This window comes from Papilio polytes, unplaced genomic scaffold (assembly GCF_000836215.1).
Source record: "Papilio polytes unplaced genomic scaffold, Ppol_1.0 DF824069.1, whole genome shotgun sequence".
Classification (NCBI taxonomy): domain Eukaryota; kingdom Metazoa; phylum Arthropoda; class Insecta; order Lepidoptera; family Papilionidae; genus Papilio; species Papilio polytes.
In genome coordinates, this window is record NW_013525135.1 from 365,480 (window position 1) to 379,301 (window position 13,822).

Here is a 13,822-nt window from a genome sequence, read left to right on the forward strand (position 1 = left end):
TACACATATTGATAGCTATTGAGTCCTCTAACACGACAAATTCGACATTCGAAACGGATGGGCCAGTTTTAATGTGTTCTTTAGTGGGGGGAGCTGATATGGACGGACATATTATAGGCTACTTTTCGCGGCCGATCGCTTACTTTGGAACGGGTGTACCGATTTTCACTGGAAAGGTAGTCATTGCACGCGGCAAGTTCTGCAGACAATTTTTTCAAAATTTCGCCCTAACGAAGTTTATACGAGTATGTGAATATATTTAAATACGCGACCGCTACACATGCTTTAATTGTTACATTACCATCAAGGTAAACGACATACAAACTTTATTAAAATAACAATATTAATACAACTGAGTCTGTTAATCAAATCGTTTATTTTATTTCAGTTAGTGTCAGCAGTTTGGTGGTATTTTATAGCGAAGTTAACGGAATTCCTCGATACAGTATTCTTCGTATTAAAGAAATCTGACAGACAAATATCGTTCTTACATCTGTACCATCATTCAGCAATGGCGTTAGCGGCCTGGATAGCAATTAAATATTTTCCAGGTATCTTACTTACACTTTACTACAAGCCTTTACCCGCGACTCCGTTCCCGTGGAATTGAAAAAACAAAAACAAGTAGCCTATGTGTTCTTACACACTATGTTCTACATATATGCAAAATTTCATCAAGATTTGTTCAGCTGTTTAGGCTATATATTCTGACAAACATCCATTCATCTTAACTTTCGCATTTATGTTAAGTAAGAACTTATAAGATTAGTAAGTTACTCACTAGTCAGTTTACTCTCCAAGCTTTTTGGTGCTTTTTTAACTCTTGTTTTCATATCTTTTCAGGTGGTCAGGTTACGTACATCGGATGGATTAATTCCTTAATACATGTTATCATGTATTCATATTACCTTCTTGCCAGTTTTGGAGAGAGGTTTAAAAAATATTTATGGTGGAAGCGATATCTAACTATCATGCAAATTGTAAGTAAAGTTTCAAGTAAAATTTTCCTTTCAAACAGCAGTAGATTTTAATCTATACTTCTATACTATTATAATAAAGCGTAAACACACACTTCTTTATTGCCTAAGATGTCAGCAATCACAGCATATTTTCTAAAAACTCTTTTTTTTAATAAAAAGCCCTACACTTACGTCACGCTTTAGGCTATACATTGGCACGCCATTAAACTTAGGGGGTAAATATTTTGGATAATAAGCTTAATGTGGGAAAGAGACCATAAGTTACTGCCAACATCAAGGAAGCAAGATTGTCAAGGTTGGTCATGTCATGTCATTTTGACATTTGCTATTGATAATTACCCTACTTTAGTTAACCAATAGTTCTCTTATGTTTTTAATTGTAACTCGTTATAAATCTTACTTCTTACAAATATTATGAATGTGAAAGTTTGGATGGATGGATCGATATTTGTTAGAGTTTGTAGCCTAAAAGGCTGAATGGATCTTGATGAAATTTGGCATAGATGTAGAGGATCGGATATTATTACCACGCGGACGGAGTCGCGGGCGGAAGCTGGTGTGATATATTTATGTGTCTCTATATTTTTTTTACATTAAAACATTTATTTCAGGTGCAGTTTGGAATAATCAGCATACAAACTGCAATTAGTCTATTTTACGACTGTGGCTTTCCGATCGTCCTAAAAATGTTAATACTGGGAGGAACTAGTACCTTCACCTGGATGTTCAGTAGCTTTTATTATTATAATTATATTAAAGTTAATAAGTCATCTTTATCGAGCCAGGGAGCCTTATCTTCTTCAACTAACGGAAGAACATCAAATAAAAAAGATTCATAATACTTAATTGAGAAAAAAATGTTACTTGTAGCCTGTAAGATATAAAAAATGTACTCTCGATCATTTTTGTATTTTTTTTTGTTACTGATATTTATTTAAAGTAGTTATTATCTAGTCGACATTTATTTATTGTGATTTTTGCTGACTGTACCCGAAAAATGTTGATTTTATGTACCCGAACTCAATTTTCTTTGTAATGTTATTGTTCTGTAATTTGTTAAGTATTTAAAAACTATTGTAGAAAAAAATGTAATAAACATAAATAATTTATAACACATTTATACAATAAATAGTTACTTTTTACATATTCTTGTTTGCTAACCATACTTAACTTACGCCTGACCAGATAGAGTCGAACTTTTCATCCAGGTGGAAAAAATAGTATACGCATACTGGAGAAATGTATGAAAATTATCAGAAAGCGATTATGTCCTCATGTCCTTAGGGTCATCATTATCTGAGGCACTACAGCCGTGGGAGGGCCTTGGCCTGGTCCAGTAAATTTATCTACCTTGTTCTATTTTTTTTGCTTTCAGCCATTGACGCCAACATTCTTAAGATCGCGTTCGAAATTTACGCATGTAAACATGCTCTAGGTTCTATTTTAATTTCACGTCATAGCTTTACTAGAAATTATATATGTTGGTTTCCCTCATGGATATATTACTAGAACAGGAAACAGCTCTTACCGAAAAATTGAAGGCGTGCGAGACATCAATAACTGTACCATTTTTCCCTCTCTGGCCATGGTGACCATATTGAAATATGATGTCGTGAACAGATCATTGCTTCAGATGAATTTAAATCAAAAGTGCTCTATAATGATAAACTTGCTCTATGGGGCACTTTACATTTCCCGTTTTTGCTTGCTTTTCACATCACGCGTCATATACTACTTACCTAGTGGTACTTGTAGGACTCGACATGCAGATGAACACCTCCGAGAAGTTAGCCCCCTCACCTTTTTTTTTTTTTTATAAAAAAAAGGGAGCAAACGAGCGGCGTGAACACCAAGGTGGTCAACGACGCCCATGGACATTCGTAACACCAGAGGAACTACAGATGCGTTGCCGGCCTTTGAGGAAAGGATAGGCTCGCTTCTTGAAGGACCCTAAGTCGTATTGGTTTGGAAATACCGCCGAGGACAGACCGTTCCACAACGCGGCTGTGCGGGGCAGGAAGTTTCGCGAAAACCGCACGGTTGTGGAATGCCAGCCATCGAAATGGTGAGGATGGTACCTGGCGGTCTGTCGTGTCGTCCGATGACGAAACTCGGCGGCAGGAATCGTTCCAAACAACTCCTCGGAACACTCCCCGTGGTAAATGCGGTAAAAAATGCAGAGGGAACTGACGTCCCTCCGCAAGGCCAGAGGATCTAGCCGATCGGTAAAAGCTCGGTCGTTGACGATTCGAGTCGCTCTCCGTTGTATGCGGTCAAATGGAAGAAGCTGGTATTGGGGTGCTCCCGCCCAGAGGTGCGAGCAGTACTCCATGTGGGGCCGAACTTGCGCTTTGTAAAGTAGTAGGCGGTGGCCCGGCTGGAAGTACTGCTTCGCCCTACTGAGCACACCCAGCTTTTTGGAGGCCAGCTTGGCCTGGTCTTCCAGATGACCGCGAAACTGAACGTCACTCGACCTTTTTTTTTTACTTTTCTTTCATGCAAATTGCTAGAGAATCGTTTGAGAGATATTGAGAGGAAAGTAATGTCGTTTGAAAGTTCCTACATTTTCTTTAAAAATATTTGAAATTTTAAAGTCAATGGTCGAGTAAAATTTATTAATGATTCTCTCAATCATTCATTGGATAGTCATGCATGGTAACCGTAATTCTTCACTAACATATTGTGTTTAAAACCTATGAAGAGACAAACCACAATCAGGATAATACTCGCTTCCGCAAGCCTCCACGACACAAGTTCTCGCCATTGTAACAAGGGAATTTTTAAAATATTACGGATTTCAAAAACGCGCTATCGCTGAAGGCCGATTCAGCAATCTCATGCTGTGTTGTCAGTTCAGGCGTTTGTTCAAAGAAATAAAGGAAAACCTGTACGCCAATCGCACATCTGCGTTATTAAAATTTTACATGTAACAACAAATAACATATCAGTAACAAATTATTATTTAAATTAGAAACATTTTGAAAGTGAATATTTTTACATCCATTGCCTATTTTTCTACAAATGACGAAAGGATTGATATCTGGCAACTTTAGCTCACTGTTAGAGAGGGACATATCGGGCACTTGTAGCCCTCTCACTCGTTTCAATTTCATTTTGCGGGCAACGAGACTCTTACGCCCTTAGCTTTAGGTTTTAATTTCTTTAATTTAACTGAAAGATGTACAGAAAGAACACACTCCTCTTGCACGTATTACCTCCATGGTTAGCTAAAAAAAATTAGCCAGGATTTTAATTTTACTAATCCAGACTATAAACACTCATGACTTACGTAAATACTCCTTGGTACATACGTCAATTACTGCTAATGTCAATATATTTTTAAGGTTATAAATAAAATAACTATTATAAGTGTAGTAATATTTAAATTTAAGCTTAAATTTAATTACACGTGTTAATTTCTCAACAGAAAGAGGTAAATATTCGTTTAATACTAACATATCAGATAAGATAATTACGGATTTGTTTTGCAAATCGAAAATCACCGCGTTTGAAATTTAAAATTATAATTAAGTTTGTTTGAAACACGCTTCAAGATACTGCGTTGAATTTGTGTTGAATGGCTTATACGCCTTAACTAAATTTTTCACAGATATAATTTGGTTAAAATGAGATAATACATAATCTAACTTGAATCAGCAATAGAGGGAACGCACACAGATTAGATATTTACCCTCCCTATGAGTCCAAGTCCCCTTACTTCTTGAACAGCAACTAGGAATTCCTTAAAAGGTTTTTTTCTTAAATGTAAATGTAAAGAACAGATTTCGCTGTAGATTTGTTAGCTTGATAGGTCTAGGTAGAGTCTAAAATTGGGTGTGAAAGTTTTTATGAAAAAAATCTTTAGCAGAATTAAGTAAATGAAAATTCACATAAACCTTTAAAAAATTAAATTCTAGAAAGATTTAAATTTGAGATGAAAATTTGTTTAAGGTTCTTAAATTCCACGCAGACGAGATCGCGGGTAAAGGTAGCTGTTTAACGAATTAGTAATTATAAATCTAATTAAATTTCAAATAATCTACAATTAGACCTTTGTCTTGTTGACATTGATTGCTAAAGTTCTGTTTATTTGTGAAACTACGTAGGTTTAAATTTTCCGGCTGATATTCAGTATTACAATAACCGCCACCTTGAAAACAGGATTGAAAATTCATCGCAAAAAATATCTGTTTTTTAGTTCAAGTAACAGAAAGTGCAAATATGGATACGGCGGTTGAAAATATGCGTCAGAAATATAATTTTCTTATCAACGAAGCTGTGCGTAAGTTAATTTTTACTTTTACTTTATAAAACAAAATTATTATTAAAATAGCTTTTTATGTTTATTTTTTCTCATAAATATAAAATTAAACTTATGTACCACTAATATTTTATTCCTTAGATTAAAAACAACGCCATCTAGGTTAAAAAACAATAAATTATGACTTCTCCACTTACGTAACAATTTCCTTTTTCAACGTTTAATTTTCAGATAAAAAAACAAATTCCTGGTTGCTAGTTTCGGACCCTGTTAGTCTATTCGTCATCCTCGCCTCTTACTATTACTTCTGCACGTGGCTTGGCCCTTTGTGGATGAGGGACAGGAAACCCTTCCAATTGAAGAAAACTTTAATAGTTTACAATGCCTGCCAAGTTTTGATGAGTTTATACTTGGTGTACTGCGTAAGTATTCAGATTAAATAAATTAATTATCTAATCTATTACTATATCAAACTTTTAATTATTTCCGTAAACATGAATGACTAGCTTTCGCCCGCGACTCCGTCTGCGTGGAATTGAATAAAACAAAAGTGAGTAGCCTATGTGTGCTTCCAGACTATCCTCAACATCTAAACCAAATTTCATCGAAATCCGTTCAGCTATTTAGGCTACAAACTCTAACAAACATCCATCCATCCATCCATTTAAATTTTCAAAAACCAGAAAGTTAAACATGCAAAGAATACAAAAATTACAAAGTACAAAATACATTATGTTACTGTAAAAATATTATTTAAGTTCTGTGGCACTTAACTTCTGTAGCTCAACAATATTTTAGTGTTTTTCGCAAATTGCACTTCTATATAATACTTATTATTATTTTTACAGGGATTAGTCTTTGTCTTCTCTGGTGACTACAACCTGTTATGCGCTCCCGTTGATTACTCTGACAGACCTTCTGCGGATTGGGTATGGACTGGGATGGATAATTCCCTCATCTTTATCAAAATTTCTCAATATTAATGATGTCTCTTGTACATTACGATAAGAAAATTAAATAGTAGAATTCCTGTTTGAATGATTGACTTTACTTTACTCACTGACTTACATGAATAGGCAAGCAACAGTGACTGGTCTTAACCTTGAACCTTGAGCTTTACTAAATATTCTTCAAAATGATTTTTTTAATTGACTTGTTACTTTACCATATTCCAGATTGCGGGTGCCACCTGGTGGTTTTTCATAGCAAAGTTGACCGAGTTGTTGGATACTGTATTTTTTGTTTTGAGAAAAAAAGATAAGCAGATATCGACGTTGCACATTTACCATCACACGGTAATGCCGATCATTACTTGGATTGGAGTCAAATATCTGCCAGGTGAGACTTACCGATTCTACCCTCAGAGTTTGGTGAATATCTATCTCTACTAGGGTAGGAAATGGATGGAAAATATTAAAGTTTTTATAATTGCATCCCATTATATGCCCATATTTATTATCACGAAGATTCAGTTTTATTCTTTAATATCATTTCTGTGACTAAATAAAACAGGATAGAGTTAATCACTATTGGATATTTAAAAAATTGTGCTGTATTTTAGGCGGACACTCCACTTTGACAGCTCTGTTAAACTCGTTCGTCCACGTCGTAATGTACGGATATTATTTAGTTTCCGGACTCGGACCGCAATACCAAAAATATCTTTGGTGGAAGAAACATGTGACATCACTGCAATTGGTAAGCAATTTAGAAATATAGCAATGATATACATTTACAATTCTGTTAGTATCGCTAACAAATACGAAATTAGATCTGCTACAATGTTGACACAAATAAATTTTAATAATATAGTCGAGGCATAGTACATTATATTTATTTTTTTACTGGTACTTATTCTGAACGGTACTATATCAGTTATCAAGTTTAGTACGCCATCTATATTCACGTGTTATAAACCATTTCACAAAATTGTAAATAGCTCCATCTATTGTTAAACTTTGTAACAATATATAAACGTTTAACTGCATATATTTATCATAAGGAATTCAGACACATTATTTAATGCCGTGTTGATTAAAAACAATTGATTATATTGATGTGTGGATTTTAGGTTCTATTACATTAGAATTACTATAATGTTTTTTTTTGTTTCTAGATCCAGTTCGTTATAATCGCGTTACATAACGCCTACCCCCTGGTGACCAACTGCAATTTTCCCAAATGGTTTAACATCATGGCCATCATTAACGCTGTAGCCTTTGTATACATGTTTGGTAATTTCTATTACCATAGTTATATTAAGAATAATAAATCAAGAAAACATGATTAAAAAATTAACTATCTGTAATGTTTTTCAAATGTAAGACAAATGTTCATTAATAAAAAATATTTAAAAAAAATCTTTATTGTTTCAATTCCTTTAAGAAGCGAGCCTATCATTTCCTCAAAGGCCGGCAACGCATCTGTAGTTCATCTGGTGTTGCGGATGTCCATGGGCGTCGTTGACCAGCTCTCGCCCGGATTCAGTTCACGTGGAACTAAAAAAAATCAAAAGCATGTACTCTACAACTATGCCAAATTCGATCGATCTATTCAGCAGTTTAGGCTTCAAACCCTAATAAACATCCATCCATCCATGTAAACTTTTACAGGTTGCATTTTGGTGAACGCACGCAGGAATTACACGAACACATTCCCCCATCCCCTTTTTACCATCAGGCATCTAGACGTACGGCTGGTATCCTTTCATAGTTGAAGTGCCGCGGGTTCGAACGAAGCGACTTGAGACATCGTTTCTCGTGCGCACAGCAAAGGAATGGAATAAGTTGCCGCCGTCAGTGTTCCCGTCCAGTTATCACGTGGGTGCCTTCAAGAGCAATGTGAATCGGTATTTACTGAACTAGCGCGTACCATCCTTCGACCACATCTTCATTTTCGTCTAGGTAGGATCGTGGTCAAGCGCTGTCTATAAATGATAAAAAAAGTAAACTTTCGCATTAATAATTTTAGTAAGATTATGTAAGCGAAATGCCTTCTAGATCAACACATAATAATACTTATACCGAAAGCAGATAATACATATTAATAATGACACAACAACTACGGTGACCTCCAAAATATAAATCAGCAGCGCTCGAAGAGTTAAAACAAGTGTTAATTTAAACAATGTTTAACTTTTTAACTGTATGATAACTTGTCATCCCTTTCACTCCCCTGTAGATAACAGAGACAACAATTTTATGTGTAAATACTAGACGGATTTTTTATTTATGTAATGCATTTTAAATTGCAACTTAAAATTCATGAATATAAAAGTGTGAATGTAAGTCGCGCCGTTTTATTTATTGTAGCCGTAAAACATAACAGACGGTCATGCCCCTTATAAAAATTCTAGGGTAACGTTTCCGGGATAATCATTTAAACATGCAGTTTACTTAAAAAAAATTTAGTGACAAAAAATCATTGCTCGCGTGCACATTGCGTTTGAAGTTTAATAAATCAACTAAGAAACGTATTCACTGTTTGCATATAGCAGATTTTCCACAGCCAGTACTGATGTTATTTTTTTATTTACATATTTTTCATTAATATACCAACTTTGTTGATAAAATGTTTGAACTGATAAAAAAAATGTGTCACTTATATATAAGTGTGTTCCAAGAGTTACCAGGTATGTTACATTCCTATATGTGCGATTTATCAAATTGTTACTAGTTATATCAATATTAATTATTTTATACGAGCTGATGCCCGCGACTTCGTACGCGTTGTATTAGAAAACATACAAACTATAAAAATTACAAAAAGCTACGTATCCCTCGAGAACCGGACATTTCTCGGGGATGAAGCTTATCCCATGTGTACTCCAGACTTTGTTTTATATTTGTGCCAAATTTCAATAAGATATGTTGTACCGTTGCAGAATGATCGAGTAAACATTAAAAAACTAAATTAACGGGAACCGTAACTATTCCAGGGATAAAAAGTAGCCTATTTGTTCTTCCAGACTATGCTGTAAACCTGTGCCAAATTTCATGGAGATCCGTTCAGCCGTTTAGGCTACAAACGCTAACATCCATCCATCCATCTAAATTTTCGCATTTAAAATATTAGTAAGATTAGTAAGATTTCAACGACGATGAGAAGTAAATAAATATTTAATATCTGGTTTCAGATCCAAGAATGAAATCCTATTTCCTGGCAGCGAAGCCGTACCAAGGGTTGACACTGCTTACTATTTATCTAATGTTTGTATTTAAATGGGGACCGAAATGGATGAAGAACAAGCCCCCTTACGAATTACGAAAAACCCTCATGATTTACAATATAATACAAGTGATAGCTTGTGCGGCTGTTTTTATAACTGTGAGTTTTATAACGTATTTAGTTAAACCATGTGTTTGTTACAATGTTTTGAGATAATGGTCATATCATATGCGTCAAGGTTTATATCATCAGCTCGATATACGTCTTCTCTGAATTGCTCGGCGCCTACCTTAATTTAGGCGGTAACTAAGGTGACCACGGTCGATCATTGCCGATTGATTAAATTCACGAAAACTTTTGAATTTCTTCGTTATGTTCAGATTGCGACATGATGTTTTCCTGCACTGTAAATGAGATTGCGATGCCAAAGCATACACCTATTTTGGTACACGGGTGAACCGGCGAGGCACACGAAATAAAGTTAAGAGTTCACAAGTTTTAAAATAAACGTAGCAGCAGGAAGTTTTCTTCGCAACAATAAATAAATTGGAAATTCTATTCTAGATAATACAATAAACTATTTTCGTTGACAGGGAATTAAAATAGCATGGGGGTGGAAGTACAGATGGATCTGCGAGCCAGTCGACTTCTCCAACAACGACGATGCGATCCAGATAGCTCGTCTTGTTTACTCTTATTTTTTACTGAAGATCCTTGACCTCGCTGACACAGTGAGTCTTCTACATCAATTACATATGTATTCTAATTAGTTTTTAATTACCGGACTATTCAAATTCAGTCCTAGAGGTTTGAAAATTGTCATTGCCTATACGTATCTATCAACAACCTCAACGAAAATAAAGACGTTTATTGTTTGACACACGTTTATCCAAAAGTAAAAAAAAAACAGAGGGCATTTTTCTTCTAGAAAGATCTATCCGCTGTCTTCTCTTCCCATCTTCGAAGGAGCTCTGTCCCATAAATATATAGCCGGTAACAAAACCTATATCTATCACATTATCCTGTTGTTCTTTGTTTTCAGATATTTTTTGTGTTAAGAAAAAAAACCAACCAAATCACATTTCTCCACGTCTACCACCACACCGGAATGGTTGCTTTGATTTGGGGCGCAGTTACATATTTTCCTGGTAAATAACTTTTTATAGTTAAGTAATTTCTTGAGAAATCAACTTACTTCGCTGGCCCCGCAATGATCGAAATGCGCGGTTTGTCCTGTACTCTTAACAGTTAATAAAATCGTATATCAGGATATTATTACAGGAATTACATAGTTCAAATTACATGTATTATAAAACTTAGAAATTGAACTTAATAATTCATATTTGAAATGCATCTTTCCAGGGGGACACGGTACTTTTATTGGCTTAGTTAACTGTTTCGTTCATGTTGTCATGTACATGTATTACTTTTTGACTGTGGCCGTCCCCAGCGTGAAGCAATCTTCCGGATGGAAAAAGTATATAACGCAATTGCAAATTGTGAGTACTACATAAATATATAATAATCTATGACGTGTATAGATTTAAGAAATCTTGATCTCGATGCAATGATCGGATCATTTATGAAATACGATTGAAGTGTTGTTTTTGGCGTTTTTCTTTTCTTCATATGCAAACCTAATTCTTGTGTGTGAAGGTATACCTTACACTGGCGTTCAATTTGGAGATCGATGCAGGGTAGTTCCAGGATCTATCGACGCTGTTCTGACCTTACACATGACCCAGGGGAGGAGGTGTTGCACTTGCACTTTCCAGATGATCTCAGTCCCTGTTTTAACTTTTTTTTAATATCACAAATTCAAAGTGGGTTGCCTAACTTTATACTATCAAATAAAAAATGACCCGAAATTTCGTCGCGCGATTTTGAGCTAAACTATTTAACTACGTCGTAGTCTTTAACTCCAAAAATCAAACAAAAAAATGGGACCCACCTGCAAGCATTACCTTTAGGATAAAAAAAGAATTATCAAAATCGGTCCACTAGCGGCGGAGTTATGCCGTAACACACATAAAACAAAAACATACAGACGAATTGAGTACCTCCTTCTTTTGGGAAGTAGGTCAAGAACTACAGATGCACAACCGTATTTTATGGAAGAAGTATACTCTCTTTCATTAACCACATCCGCAATTCCAAGGGAACTGAAGATAGTTGACTGCCTTTAACGAGTACGCTATTTTGTTCTATTTGCTTCTGCTTCAAAACCAATTGTCACATTTCAGCTGCAGTTCTTGATGACAATCATCCACATGAGCACTATCGTCTTCAAGCCGGACTGCGGGTATCCGAGATGGTCGGCCGCGTTGTTTCTACCACAGAATATCTTCATGTTAATACTCTTCGTAGACTTTTACATTAAAACTTACTTAAAAAAACAAACAGCTGTTATAAAACCGCGTGTTTTAGACGAAAGACGTAAAGTAAGAGGAACTGTAGAAAATGTACCTAAGGTGAATAATGATGTATTCGAAATGTCTATAAGAAATCGCAAGGAAGCTTGGCACTCCAAAGATAATGCGAGATCATGAAATACGCCATAGGGAAAAGTAACTTTGATTATTTGGTATTCAATTTTTCTTAACAATCTAAGTATTCTTTTGTTTTGAACATTTTGTGACATTTTTTTTTTTAGAATTCTGTTGATTTTTTAGTTGGTGAAATAAATGCATGCTGTTGTTCATTTTATTTTAAAACTAGCTGTTGCTCGCGACTTCCTCCGCGTGGAATTAAAAAATATATACGATGTTACTCACAGATAAATTTCCTTTCTAATGGTAAACGAAGTTTTAAAATCATTCAAGTAGTTTTATGTGATTCAAATACATACAAAAAATACAAAAAACAAATCATTCCACTTTATAATATTAGTATAGATGAATGCGTTGGTAAATACTAATAAAAATAATCACTGTGTTCAGACGTTTGCTGACATCGATTGACCTTCAACTCCTAAATATCTGTGGACACAAAAACCTTACGAAAATCCTAACATAAATACAATTAACCTAATCCTTATTATGACAGATGAATAAACTAAACCGTGTGTTTAAGAAGCCCTATTATAATGTCTCATACTTCAGGCAGCGGAATAACACTTCAAGAGGTGATAATAGTTATACCGTCAGATAATGTGCACAAAAAAAATAAATCTTAAATTTCTGAAAACAAAGAAGGGTGACAATATAATTATTTTAATTCAGCCTTTGTGAAGACAAGAAGTATTTATAGGTTAATTGAAAAAGTAGTATGTGTAGATAAAAATGGAATAAAATCCTAACCATAATAATTTGTTATTCTTAAAGCTTAAAGATATACGGTCTGTGCAGCAGTTTCCACTTGTCTCTCTTCTGTGCCATTATTTTTACCTCCTGACTACTACGTCCACTTTCACCTGCTAAATAAGTATCAACGTAAAAAGTTTTACACAACTTTGTTATAATGCGACAGGCATTATACAATTTATTTTTCTACTGCAAACGTTACAGTTTCCACTCCTGTTATTTTCTCCTCTAAATAGAAAATACTTCCCGTGTTTAGTTATCGTTTATGTTAATTTTGCGCTAAATAATTTAATTTATTTAAAACTGAAATTTTCTGAAACATTTCCGAAATTCTTGTTCAGAGTATCGGGTTTTATTGTTAAAAGTGTTAATTATTATTAATTTTAAATATCCCAACAAACAGAGTACTCTATCTATAGTCCTTACCTAATCCTACAATTGATATTTATCAGTTTATTGAAAGTGGAACAGTTTGTCTGAAGGAAGAAGAATATACGAGTTATATCGCGTGCGGGCTATTTGTTGCGTGGCGCGGTCGATAGTGGCGCAGTGCTGACTCGGTCCTCTCGCCAGGCGAACGTTGAGTTCCCATCATCCCTCAGTGTGTGTCAGTTAACTTAGTCGTTAAGTTCGAACAGGGTAAGTTTAATTTGTTCAAAAAGTATAATTTTCTAACAATCTCCCTTGAGTTCGTTAAAAACATGATAAGGGTACCAATGTGTTTATGAGGACCTTTTTCTTAATTAACTTTTTTATTTTTCTGAAGTTTTAGAGTTTTTCTAAGAACTCTACATTTTTTTGTTCTTTGAACGAATGGGTGCTGTTTGTGTTAGAAATAAATTACCTTTAAATTGTGAGAGTTTGAAGTTAGCACAATTCAGGGGTTTTAGATACTGTTTTGTTTTTTCAATTAGATCAATATATTCTGTATCATGATTCTTTATCTATCGATAGTGGTTTTTCTATATATTTGTAATCGAATGTTATATAAAAATCTCATGTCATTCAGGATAGACTCTAAAATTATTGCACCGATTCTAATAAAATTTCGTCTAACCAGTCAAACTGAAAACTGCTTTCATCACAATTTAGACTTCCTGTTTGTAGGTTAG

The 13,822-nt window shown here is 34.7% G+C and overlaps 2 protein-coding genes across 2 annotated transcripts; both read left to right on the forward strand.

Annotated features, from left to right (window-relative positions):
- Positions 1 to 4,334: 4,334 nt before the first annotated feature.
- LOC106100074 (elongation of very long chain fatty acids protein AAEL008004-like) lies at positions 4,335 to 7,519 on the forward strand (the record flags this gene model as incomplete). Its single annotated transcript, XM_013278810.1, has 7 exons — positions 4,335 to 4,413; positions 5,179 to 5,262; positions 5,473 to 5,663; positions 6,090 to 6,170; positions 6,417 to 6,579; positions 6,803 to 6,939; positions 7,358 to 7,519. Coding segments are annotated over exons 2-7 (795 nt in total), but the record flags the coding sequence as incomplete, so codon positions are not given.
- A 1,313-nt stretch (positions 7,520 to 8,832) lies between these two features.
- Positions 8,833 to 11,958, forward strand: LOC106100075 (elongation of very long chain fatty acids protein 7-like). Its single transcript, XM_013278811.1, has 6 exons — positions 8,833 to 8,872; positions 9,377 to 9,567; positions 10,002 to 10,139; positions 10,451 to 10,556; positions 10,771 to 10,907; positions 11,652 to 11,958. Exons 1-6 carry the CDS (start codon positions 8,833 to 8,835, stop codon positions 11,955 to 11,957), a joined length of 918 nt encoding a protein of 305 aa, XP_013134265.1. The 3' UTR covers position 11,958.
- Positions 11,959 to 13,822: the final 1,864 nt, after the last annotated feature.

What these genes read in the sequence shown, in the direction of transcription:
- LOC106100075 (XM_013278811.1), top strand. Translation starts at nt 8,833, where the DNA reads ATGTGTCACTTATATATAAGTGTGTTCCAAGAGTTACCAG. An exon ending in GTGCGGCTGTTTTTATAACT is followed by an intron (nt 9,568 to 10,001) that starts GTGAGTTTTATA and finishes TTTCGTTGACAG; the next exon opens with GGAATTAAAATAGCATGGGG. An exon ending in ATATAACGCAATTGCAAATT is followed by an intron (nt 10,908 to 11,651) that starts GTGAGTACTACA and finishes GTCACATTTCAG; the next exon opens with CTGCAGTTCTTGATGACAAT.